We start from the raw sequence: 12,542 nt of genomic DNA on the forward strand, positions 1-12,542 counted from the left end.
GAACCGTGGGAGCAGGTACTACGTCTTCGACAGTAAGGGTAAAGCCACTGACACTGAGGTCCCAGAGCTGCTGGAGAAGATAGAGGAGATGGTGGCAGGGAACAATGGGAGCCATTTTGAAGTTGAGGGTGCAGTGTTGCAGAACACTGAGGAGAAGAGAAGGGGAGTGGTGGAGAGATCGGAAGAAAGACGTCTGAAAACACAGAAGGAAAGGAAGAAACTAAATGCACTTCTGAAAGGTTGGTATATCTACTCAGGAGTGAATCACAAATCTTAATAAATAAATGGTCAGGAGAGACAATATGAACCACTTATATATGATAAATATGCTCTAAGCAACAATTCCACCTGCACATACCCATTTATTATACCTCCACTAAATTGCACTGATCTCCACTATAATACCTTAATAATCATAATTCTACAGCTCCAATGATCGTGTAACATCTCTATTAGGACATCCGCGAGTAACAGTTTTGTGAAGGTTAAATGGTTGTATGTTCTATGTTTTTATGAAATTGAATTGATATTTTATGAATTTCTTTCATACAGAGGAGACCCACATCCTAACCAAACTGCGAATCCTACTGCTGGGGTGGGTCTTTGTTGGTAAAAGTGCTGCTGGAAACGCCATCTTGAACAAGTTTGAGGCTGGAAGGAAAACCGTAAAATCTACACAACAGTCGGGTAAGGTTGGGGGGAGGCAAGTCACTGTCATGGACACACCCGGATGGTGGAAATTCTTTCCGGCCGAGTTCACTTCTCCCTCGGTGAAGTCAGAAATCCTGAAGGGTGTTTCTCTTTGTTGTCCGTTTCCCAATGCTGTCCTCCTGATGATTCCTGTAGACACAACGTTTACTGAGGAACAGAGGAAGGTGACACAGGACAACATGAAGCTGCTAGGCGAGGGAGTCTGGAGACACACTATAGTGGTCTTTACCCTGGGGGGCATGTCTGGGAGACACAACTATTGAGCAGCACATTGAGAGTGAAGGGAAGGCCCTGCATTGGCTTATAGAGAAATGTGGGAACAGGTATCATGTCTTTGACAGAAAGGGTAAAGACACAGACGCTCAAGTCCCAGAGCTGCTGGAGAAGATAGAGGAGATGGTGGCAGGGAAACATTTATTTTGCCTGAGCACTGAGATCCATAAACCAGTGGAGACAGGGATCATTCCACGGGCAGATGATGAAGCCACTGAGAAGATTTCACAACTTCTCAATCAGGAATGGGATCGGAGAAACTGGGAGAATTTGGAAATAGCAAAGACATCAACTCCACCAATTCTAAAGGGAAATAGGAGTATGCCTGAACCTTATAGACCTAACTGTGAGTAATTGCTTTTCTCTCTCTCTTTACCTCAGCATGCTTTGTTCGAAATTCTTCATTGTTATTGTTTTTCTTGAACAGTCAGTGGAGACAAGCCACCCCTGGAGAGCTCGGGACTGGGAGAGGGAGAAATCACAATGGAAGATCCGAGGTAGGATCAAGGTGTTAGCAGTAAGCAAACAGTCTTCTTATACCAGAATATACATCCTTTCCTCAATTCCATCCTCCTCATACTGTCGCCATTCAATGTAACCTTGTGTATCTGTACCATAGAGATAGATAGAGGACTCATCTTTGTATCTGTGCCATTATAATGTCTGTGACAGCATGGGCAGCTTCATTGAGGCTATATCCATTGAAAGTAGTCAATTTTCTTTTTCACGATTGGCTGATCCCTACTGATGACCTGGTTGGGCTCGCTCCAATCGAGTCATCAGGAGGGATCAGCCAATGAAGTAGGAAGTCGCACCCAGTTGACTACCTTAAAATGGTGGAAGCCCTCAATGGTGCTTGGCGTGCTGCCCATGCTAACACAGACGTTTGGCCACTAGAGGCCTCTATCTTTCTCTATGATGTGTTCTTATGTCTTTTTTTGCTTTCCACAGCAGGCGGTCAACAATTAGAAAGATTGCAGTCGATAGATCCGGAGGTGAGAGAACAGTGGAAGGAACTGCTGGAGAAGGAGTGGAGTCGGCGAGAGATAGCCAGTCAGCTGAGTCTGCCATCTCATGGTGAGTGGCTGGTAACTTTGGATAATCTGCATCGGTTTTAAATTCACCGAAATGTTTCTGTCACAGAAATCTGCTGTCTAGCTACAGCCTCTCTATGGGGTCTCTGATGCCTAAATAATAGCTTAGTAATGCCGATACAGACTAGAAGTATTCAATCAACGATTTACTGCCATTTTGATATAAATGCATTTTTATTGGGCAAAACAAATCTCAGACGCAATATTCGGACATGATCAGCAATGACTTCCCTGTTGTTGAAGCTATATTGTGCCACAGATAACATCTCCGAGCCAGACGCTGAAGAGCTGAAGAGATCCCGTCACAAAGTCTTAGAGTGGCTGAAGAGTTCTGGATATGGCGCTGCCTCTACCACAAGTATGGACAGAATACACAGCAGTAAGACAGAGGACATCGTGACAGATGTGGGCAACTAGTTCAGATGAAGAGAAACATCAGGTTATAATCTTATCTAGTTTAGGAGTAAATCTGACTGGTATCTGCAGACGTAAACCAGGCAACCGAGGTGGGAGAGATTGCTAGACGTTGAGCGCTAGTTTAACTACGGCGTGGCAGTTAGCCTAGCGGTTTGAATGGTTTGAATCCCCAAGCCGAATAGGTGGACAATATGTTGCTGTTTCCTTGAGCAAGGCATTTAACCCTAGTTGCTCGGGATAATAAGAGTGTCTGATAAATGACGGATATGTAACTAACACTGTGATGCTATATTGTTGACCATTTGGAATCCTCAATGCAATCATTGCAATCACGATAGAACATCAGAGTGTGTGCTGACATTTTTTTACCACGTTGAAAGATGCTCCTCATCTCCACTTTGTAAACAAAGAAAAAACAATAACAACTGCGGTGGCGCAGACAGTGGTGCTGTTTCCACTAAATCTTTAACTCAGTTTATGTTTAACCTTCTCTTACTTTTTGATTTATAAATACGAATTTACAGTAGATTATTTACAAACTGAGTACCTATATTACACATATTGATGCCTTAAACAATCTTTGATTATTGTCCTATGCATTATGTATTTTAACGTGCACTACCTTAACAAACAGTTTATTGTAAAAAAAAAAACGTTTTGTAAGTCTAAAATGTTTCTATGTAATTGGTCAAAGAATGTATTTAACTATTAAATAAAGAATTTGATTAAAACAATGAAGTCACGCAATATGTGAACAGTGTAGGCTACTGTAAGTCACTCTGGATAGTGTCTACTAGCAAACCACTAAATGTAGGTCTTAGTATGAAATGTACAGCCTCTGCAGTCCCGGAGCACCGGAGCAGTCCCGGAGCACCGCCGTCCCGGAGCACCGCCATCCTGGAGCAGACCCGGAGCACCGGAATCCCGGAGCACCGCCATCCCGGAGCAGTCCCGGAGCACCGCAGTCCCGGAGCACCGCAGTCCCGCAGCACCACAGTCCCGGAGCACCGCAGTCCCGCAGCACCGCCGCAACTAGTTATATTTTACAGCGAAGGCTGCAGCAGAAGTTAACTCCTAATGTCGGCGCACACGCCTGTGTGCGATTGGCTGGGGATCCTGAAGTCCTGCCTCACACACAACCCTTCTGCCCATAGAGAACCACAGATCTGCAGGACAGCCTATATGGGGAAACATCAGAGACCTGTAAAAGGTGGTCAGGGGCAACGATTGGTTATTAACTGGGCCCATTTAACCAGCTTGGTGTAAACTAGGCGAACACCAGTCGAGTTTGGTGGTAGGCTGCACGTCTGGCATTATGCAGTATATATTTGATCATTTATTATGGATAGGCCTATTGGTTCATAGCCTCGCCTACCTGATGGTGGACAGTAATGTATTGGCCTCCTGCTGGCTGTTGAATGGGCTGGTTTTGGAACATCTGGGCAAAATGTAAACACCCCCTTTGCTGAGTATCATTCACTACACTGGAGCCTAGGTTACTTTCGAGTAAAGCAATAGGCTATACCATAACTCACTCCAATGGTCTACAGAGAGTATCTAACCAACGTTATGGAGTCGGACTTGAAAGGAGAAACCACTAATGCACAACTAGCTGCTGGTCTCCAGAGCGCCTTGTCAGTCCTTCAGGCTGTGACTTGACACGTTTAGATTACACCGTTTACAATAAAACATAGAATGTGTGTGTGCCTGTTTGCAGACGTGTGGAGATGTGTGTGTGCACGCCGCACCTGTTTGTCAATGTGGTGATGTTTAGCCTGTACGTTGGTCCATCCCATTGTTGTACGTAACATAGATAAGTAGATTTGTCAGCATGATCAAGGTTGTGTCCACATAGACACAGTGATGTCTCACGCTGGTGCTCGTCACTCAATAAAAACCCCACCATTGTACCTTTGATGCTCACTAATATTAATGTGTGTGTTTGGGTGTGTGGCTTAGCATCGGACAGTGTTTTACTCCTGATACATGGTTGTGCCGTGTGCAACCACAACAAATAGTCCCATCCATAGGTTACTGTACACTGTGTGCTCTTAGAGTAAAAATGCAGTCCCAGACATGTTTTCTTACCTTATCAGGACCACAATGTTCTGACAAGTCACCAGAATGTCCTGACAAGGTAGGAAAACATGAAAAATGTGGCCTTTTTTCTTGTTCTCAATTTGTTTAAAAGTTATTTTAGACTTAGGGGATAAGGTTTAAAGGGAGACTTCAACGCTAGACACTATTTAGGGTGTGTTTCCAGTCTCCCTACATAATTATGAGTGACAAGAGGTGTTTCAGACATAATTATGCACATGTTTGCACCGGGAGAGTTCAACCAATGACGTCATTCATAATTATTTAATTTTTTGCAATTATTGTGGCCTTTGTGTTTCGTCGATTGTGCAATCATGCTACCAGCGAGTAGATATGGTGGTCCTTGTTCAATAGAGCCATTAGACTTGTCTCAATGATGTTCTTATCTGCCACGACATTGCATGATATCTAGGTTGATACAATTTCCCTGGCTTTGTAAAGACTACAGCGTGACGGGAGCCATACTTCCTTGTCCAATTGTGTTCCCACCCTCGAAGGAAGGCTTTTCAAAATGAGGGCGGTACTAGTTTCTACAGTTTCACAGGAGCTATGTTACCATGCACTGTATATCCAAGATGGCTAAATAATTACAATGGCCATCTCTGATTATTCCTCTTTCCAGGAAACAGTTTTTGATGTTCTTTTACATACTAACATAGGGACATACTGCCCTATTAATTTGAGCCGGAATACACGCAGACAGCGAGAACAACAATTGCAAGACCAGCAAGCAATGATGGGGAGCCATGGTCAGACTCCGACTGGTGTTGCATATGTGGGTGCTGTCCAACCATGCTGACAGAACAGGAATGTCTGTGATGCAACTAATTAGGTCGCAGACAGTTTTTAATGGAGAGGGTTATTGCAGACCCCATGGTTCGTGTGTCTGTGACAGACCATCAAACTTTCAACGGACATATGGATAGAGGTGTGCTAGAAACGTTCTTCAGAACCTCGAAGTTAAACTGGCGACAGCAGCCCAGACCAGCCGGACCAGGAGGGCACAATGACAAACGAGTAAGTTGTTTTGCAGTTGCTAGCTAGCAACATAAGCTCTTGTATAACTTTATGATCGATTCGGCTGTAACGGGGCTTGCTAGTACCACTACAAGCAAAGCTAGCAAAGTTGGGCCAGCTGTCTTTGTTTGCTATACACAAAATGTAATGTAGTCTGATGCTATAGCTAGCAAGCCTAGCTAGACTCAGTGCATCTTATTAGGAGCAAAACTGGAGAAGTGTTTTGATGATGATGATGAAGAGTAAAGGAATTACTTTATGACTTATGTTAGTCTTTAGTTTAATATCATTTTTGTCATTCACTTAAAGACAATATCGCTTGGTGGCCTACAGACTCTTTTGGAGTTTGTTTTACGTGGGCAGAAGCTAGGCACAGGACACCGAATCCCCTTGCTTGCGTGTGTTGTTGGGGCCATTCATGCAATTTATCCCTCACACGAGGGACAGTATGTTGGATACAAATAAGTTGACTCAAGAGGAGATGTGAAAGGTCCATAACAACAATCTCCCCTTGTATCAAAGTGACTCCGAACAACTCACTGCACCCACCCAACACATATGAAAATATTCCCTTTGTAGAACAGTAGTATTTATTATTACTGTATATACTGTATGTCATAAATTGCCATAACTGTTCCTGCATACTGCTGTGTAAACTCACCTTGGTCTCCAGACTAAATAAACTTTGTCTTGAAAACAATCCATGTCTACTTATTTGCTACATTGACAGACTAATCTACTGTTTTACTGAAACGTGTTTACCTGCCAACAAATGAAAGTTGAAATGATACATCAACTCCCTGCATCATTTATTTTTAGCAGTAAGATTGTAGCTAGTTACATTTAATGTACTTGGTCTTAAATGGGATTTGAACTAATAACCCCTTGATCGCTACAACCTGTGATGTCTTGTTACAGTGCAGCTACAGCACCAGATCTGTAAGCATATGTAATAAGCCTGTGTGTAGCTGGTGTAGAGGAGTCAGGCGCAGGACAGCAGGTATGAGTAATACAAATAATTTACTCAAAGAAATCACAAAATACAACGCATTAAACGAGCCCACAATAATGGACCGTTTAACATACAAACAATCACTCACAAACAAACAAGGGGGAACAGAGGGTCACATAATGAATAAGTAATTGGGGGATTGAAACCAGGTGTGTAAGACAAGGACAAAACAAATGGAAAATGAAAAGTGGATTGGCGATGGCTAGAAGGCCGGTGACGTCGACCGCTGAACGCCGCCCGAACCAGGAGAGGGACCGACTTCGGCGGAAGTTGTGACAGCATAATAGAGATATGGCCACAGATTTATTGGCAAGAATGCATTTCTGCACTTTGCTAAAACCTGCCCAGAATCAAGTAAATTATTTAACAATTATCACCACCAATGCTCTACACTTGATGTAGAGTAAACAATAATTATTTGGGGATTTGAAACTGCAACCTCTTAGTTAGGAGTAGATCAATATTTCTGCAGTGCCACCAGGTTCATACCTTTTGTTTGGAACATATATTAACACACTCTCAAAAAATAAAGGTGTGGTTAGGGTACAGTGTTGATCCCCGGTGTACAAAAAAGGTAAACGGTACACTTCCCAGGTACACATATAAACTCACATGGTACAGTTCGGTACCTTGTAGGTATGAGAGATTTTTCTACCCAATATTTTGAATATAAGGTACGATCATCACTCCACTTTAAAATATAGGTGTGAACAATGTACTGGTTAGAGCTCATTAGCATATTTGGGGGCATGGTTAAATATATGTATATTTGTGCCAACCATCAGAGGAAGTGTTGGAACAGTTTAAGTGTTTGATGGTTATGCCAATGTAAGTTGAGAAATTCCTTTAACATGGCTCTGCAAATGTGATGAGCTGCACTGAAAAGAGGTTATTGTGCATTTTCCAGTAAGAACCTCTTGAGGATACCGTAGGATAGGGGGCGCCACAGCGCATTTTGAAAAAAAATCGTTCCCATTTTCAACGGCCTACTAATCAAACTCAGAAGATAGGGCATGCATATACTTATTATATATGGATAGAAAACACTCTAAAGTTTCTAAAACTGTTTGAATGGTGTCTGTGAGTATAACAGAACTCAAATGGCAGTCAAAACCCCGAGACCGATTGAAACAGGAAGTGGAATTCTGAATTGTGGACTTGACTTCTCATCTTTCCTTATTAATCACACCGTTAACCATGGTTCAGTGAGCACTTCCTATTGCTTCCACTAGATGTCGCCAGTCCTTTCACAGTGGTTTGAGCCTTATAGAGTCAAAACTCAGTGAATGACACGAGTTTGAAATTGGTCACAGGGGATGGGCCATCACCATTATGACGCCGGCGGCCATGTCTGCCCCCACCTTTGGATACGGTTTTAAAGGCCATGACATCATCCCCCTCGAATCTTATTGGCTCTCTTGGTGTTAGAGGCCCTGAAGATTTATTTTATACAACGTTTGACATGTTTGAACGAACCTACATGCGCGAGCATTGCTTTTATTATGAACTTCAGAGCTGCGCTTGGAGAGAGCCATAGGACGCGCTACCAACATCAGGCTAATGGAACGTGAAGTATGGACTTTTTGACCGAAAATACATCTGTTGTGGACCTGGGATGCTTTCTGATGAAGACAACTAAAGGTAGGCGATTATTGACAATATTATAGAAGATAAGACGTGACATGAGATTCTTTCCAAGATGGCGCCGAGCTCTGTATATTAGCTAATTTTCTGAGTATCGCATCTCCTTTTATCGCAAAGTGTGATTACCCAGTAAAGTTAATTTAAAATCTGGTATGACGGGTGTTCTCAAGAGATATTCATCTATAAATGTTAGATTGACAATATACATTTAAAAAATCGTTATAGTATAGTAATTTAGGGAAATGCAGCATTGTTTACCGGGACGCTTTTGAGGGGAAATGATGTAGTCAACGTCAGACAGAGATGTAAAATGCTGTTTTTATATATAAATATGACCTTTATTGAACAAAAGAATGCATGCATTGTATAACATGATGTCCTAGGGGTGCCATCTGATGAAGTTTGTAAAAGGTTAGTGCTGCATTTAGCTGTTTTTTGATTATATGTGATGCAAGTGGTTGGTCGGAAAATGGCTATGAAGCTGCTTTTTACGATGGACTCATCTAATATAATCTAATGATTTGCTTTTCCTGTAAAACCTTTTTGAAATCGGACGACGTGGGTCGATTCAGGAGAGGTGTAAATTTTTTTTTTTAAATTATGATATTTTTTTAATGCTAATTGGCGATATGATTTTTCGCTGGATTTTGATCCCGCTAACGGGATCAGACGCTGAATTAATGGGAAGTCGTTGCTGTGAGTTTGTCCATTTTTAACTGCAAACTACTTATCTGTAAGTTATTGTAAAAGTCAAAACTACTTACTGGCAAAACATTGCCAGTAACTTACAGGACACTTGCTGCCGCTAGCAATCCTTGCTAACGGACTGTATTACATACAAACAATCACTCACAAACAAACAAGGGGGAACAGAGCCCACAGCCCACTGTGCATTCACTGACATTTCTGTTGACAATATGTGACCTGATTCAGGAAACTAGGCATATGTCGCAAGTCACAACGTCACAGGAGAGCCGTTTGAACGTAAAAAATGTTTGTTTTTTATCAAAATGCGTTTTTTTTGGCAGAAATGCCTTCTCGAACATGTGAATTTCCATGTGCCTTAATAACAAACGTGTATGCCATCTGTAAATACAAATAAAATTGTTAAATTACAAGCCTTGTTGGTTAAGCCACAGAAAAAGTAGGCAACCTTCCCACTAGCAATGATTGGCTGATATAATGAGTGGGCTGGATATGCCGAGTTCGGAGTTCGGATTGGTCTGCCATATTGAAGGCGTCTGTCTATTTGAGGTCACCAGTCTGTGTTGGTAATCCTGTCGAACGCAGATTTAAAAAAAATATATTGTGTAGTGGAGCTGCATAAGTGTTGCTCTCCATTTTCTGGAGGATCAAGTTTTGAAATCAGTGGAATTAGAGTATGATAGCTAAAGAGATGAGGAAAACACTAGTCTCCGGAATACATCTTCAAACTTAGGGCAACCGTGGTATGGCATTCATGACTGGAATGCATGTTGATGTATGCAGGTAAGCTGGTCTAGCGTTAGCTAGCTACAGTTTCAGATATTACACATTTCGAATTTAGACAGAAAGTTGTTTCATTTCAAGCTGAAGTGTACTGTTAGCTAGCTAACATTAGCTGCCTGGCTCATTAGCTGACGTTATTATTTGTTTCCCAGAGCCATTTGCTTTTCTAGTTAAAGCCTAATGTTAGCTAGCCACTTTGTTCATTGTTGTTTAATTAGCAAATGTTAGCTGGCTGGCTCGTTAGCTAACATTACGTGATGTGTGTTATCATAAACGCAGTTTACCTAGCTAGGTTCATTGTTTACCTAGCTAGCTAGCTAACATTAGCTGGCTGGCTGGCTCCCTAGCGGACGTTATTATTCGTGTCCCAGAAAAATTTGCTTTTCTAGTTAGAGCCTAATGTTAGGCATTGTAGGCACTTTGTTCATTGTTGTTTAACTAGCTAACGTTAGCTGGCTGGCTCGTTAGCTAACGTTATGTGTCGTGTTTACAACACCAGTTGAATATGGCTGGTGTCAGTAAACGTCTGCAGAAAAGCGTAATAAAATTGTTGCCAGCAGAGCTGTTAGTGTCACGATCGTCGTACAGAGTGGACCAAGGCGCAGCATGAGTTGAGTTCCACATAATTTTAATTCAGTGAAACAACAAAAACAACAAAACATCCAATGAACGTGAAGTACAGCGCGCACATAGGCACTAACTGAAACAATATCCCACAAAGCAGGTGGGAACAAATGACAATTTAAGTATGATCCCCAATTAGAGACAAAAATAAACAGCTGCTTCTAATTGGGAACCATACTCACCAATTAACATAGAAATACAAAATACTAGATAACCCCCCTAGTCACACCCTGACCTAAACCACCATAGAGAGTTCCGAGGGCTCCAAATGGTCAGGGCCTGACAGTACACCCCCAAAGGTGCGGACTCCGGCCGCAAAACCTGAAACCAGATGGGGAGGGTTGGGGGGGGGGTGCCTAGCATCGGTGGTGGCTCCGGTGTGGGTCGTAGCCCCCACCCAGACCACGGATCCGGCCATGGAGCCGGGCTGAACGCCGTGCCTGGACTGGGCACCGAAGCAGAGGAAGGCTCCGGCCATGGAGCTGGGTTGGACGCCGTGCCTGGACTGGTCACCGGTGTAGAGGAGGACTCCCACCATGGAGCGGGTCTGGACACCGTGCCTGGACTAAGCATCGGCGCAGAGGAAGGCTCCTGCCATGGAGCGGGACTGGACACCGTGCGTGGACTGGGCATCGGCGCAGAGGAAGGCTCCAACCTTGGAGCTGGGTTGGATGCCGTGCCTGGACTGGGCACCGGTGCAGAGGAAGGCTCCTGCCATGGAGCGGGACTGGACACCGTGCCTGGACTGGGCATCGGCGCAGAGGAAGGCTTCGGCCTTGGAGCTGGGTTGGACGCCGTGCCTGGACTGGGCACCGGTGCAGAGGAAGGCTCCTGCCATGGAGCGGGACTGGTCACCGTGCCTGGACTGGGCATCAGCACAGGTTGCACTGGACTGGTGACACGCTCTTCAGGGAGGGTGCGGGGAGCTGGCACAGGATGTACCGTACTGGGGAGGCGCACTGGAGGCCTGGTGCGTGGAGCCGGCACAGGTGGCACCGGACTGGTGACATGCACTTCCGGGATGGTGCGGGGAGCTGGCACAGGACTCACCAGACTGCTGACAGGCTCTTCAGGTCGAATGTTGTGCAGAACACACCTGACCAACATCTCTCTCCTCTCTCTCTCTCTCAACTTCTCCATCGCCTCCCTGATGGTCTCTGGCTCTTCAGGATGAGTGCGGGGAGCTGGCACAGGACGTACCAGACTGGGGAGACGCACTGGAGTCCTGGTGCATGGAGCCGGCACAGGATGTACCGGGCTCGGAAGGCGCACTTTAGGCCTGGTGCATGGAGCCAGCACAGGTTTCACCGGACTGATGACACGCTCCTCCAAACGTCCACATTGCAGCATACTCCTAGCCAACATCTCTTTCCGATATCCCTCCTCACATTACTCCATCGACTCCCAGGCGGGCTCTGGCACTCCCCGCTGCTCAGCCGACCACCCCATGTGCCCCCCCCCAAAACAAATCTTGGGGTTTCTGTGGCTGCGGTCCCTGGCGTTGTCACTGTCCCCCTATGCTCTTTGGCGACTCACGCCAAGGAAGGGTCTCGTGTGCTCCCATGATTTCTTCCCAGGTCCAAAACTCCTTTACCTTCGTCACACGCTGCTTGGTCCTTGCTTGGTGGGATATTCGTCGTACAGAGCGGACCAAGGCGCAGCGTGAGTTGAGTTCCACATAATTTTAATTCACAGTAAAACAACAAAACATCCAACGAACGTGAAGTACAGCGTGCACATAGGCACTAACTGAAACAATATCCCACAAAGCAGGTGGGAACAAATTACAATTTAAGTATGATCCCCAATTAGAGACAACGATAAACAGCTGCCTCTAATTGGGAACCATACTCACCAACAAACATAGAAATACAAAATACTAGATAACCCCCCTAGTCACACCCTGACCTAACCCACCATAGAGAGTTCTGAGGGCTCTCCATGGTCAGGGCGTGACAGTTAGACTGTTTTTATGTTATCCTGAGGTAAACAAATCATTTGCCAGAGCGTCAAGTGTGCGCTCCAAGAGCAAAACGAGATAGGTGGGGCTAAAGCTTAAGAGGGTGTGAACGATGCTGAATGGGTGTGGACAAAGAAGAGCTTTTCACTAGGTACCAAAACATTCAAATGCAATTTTCTCAAAAGTGAGTTTACAGGTTGATCAA

The 12,542-nt window shown here is 44.4% G+C and overlaps 1 protein-coding gene across 1 annotated transcript in view; it reads left to right on the forward strand.

Annotated features, from left to right (window-relative positions):
* The window catches only part of LOC123725102 (GTPase IMAP family member 8), a 4,731-nt gene extending 1,579 nt beyond the window's left edge, over positions 1-3,152 (forward strand). Inside the window, exons 2-6 of the mRNA XM_082957560.1 lie at positions 1-239; positions 553-1,330; positions 1,412-1,481; positions 1,936-2,061; positions 2,338-3,152. The exon at positions 1-239 is cut by the window's left edge and continues 160 nt beyond it. Coding sequence (XP_082813686.1) covers positions 1-239; positions 553-974 — 661 coding nt within the window. The 3' untranslated portion in view covers positions 975-1,330; positions 1,412-1,481; positions 1,936-2,061; positions 2,338-3,152. The remainder of the gene's footprint in view (positions 240-552; positions 1,331-1,411; positions 1,482-1,935; positions 2,062-2,337) is intronic.
* Positions 3,153-12,542: the final 9,390 nt, after the last annotated feature.

This window comes from Salmo salar, chromosome 11 (assembly GCF_965601325.2).
Source record: "Salmo salar chromosome 11, fSalSal1, whole genome shotgun sequence".
Lineage (NCBI taxonomy): Eukaryota > Metazoa > Chordata > Actinopteri > Salmoniformes > Salmonidae > Salmo > Salmo salar.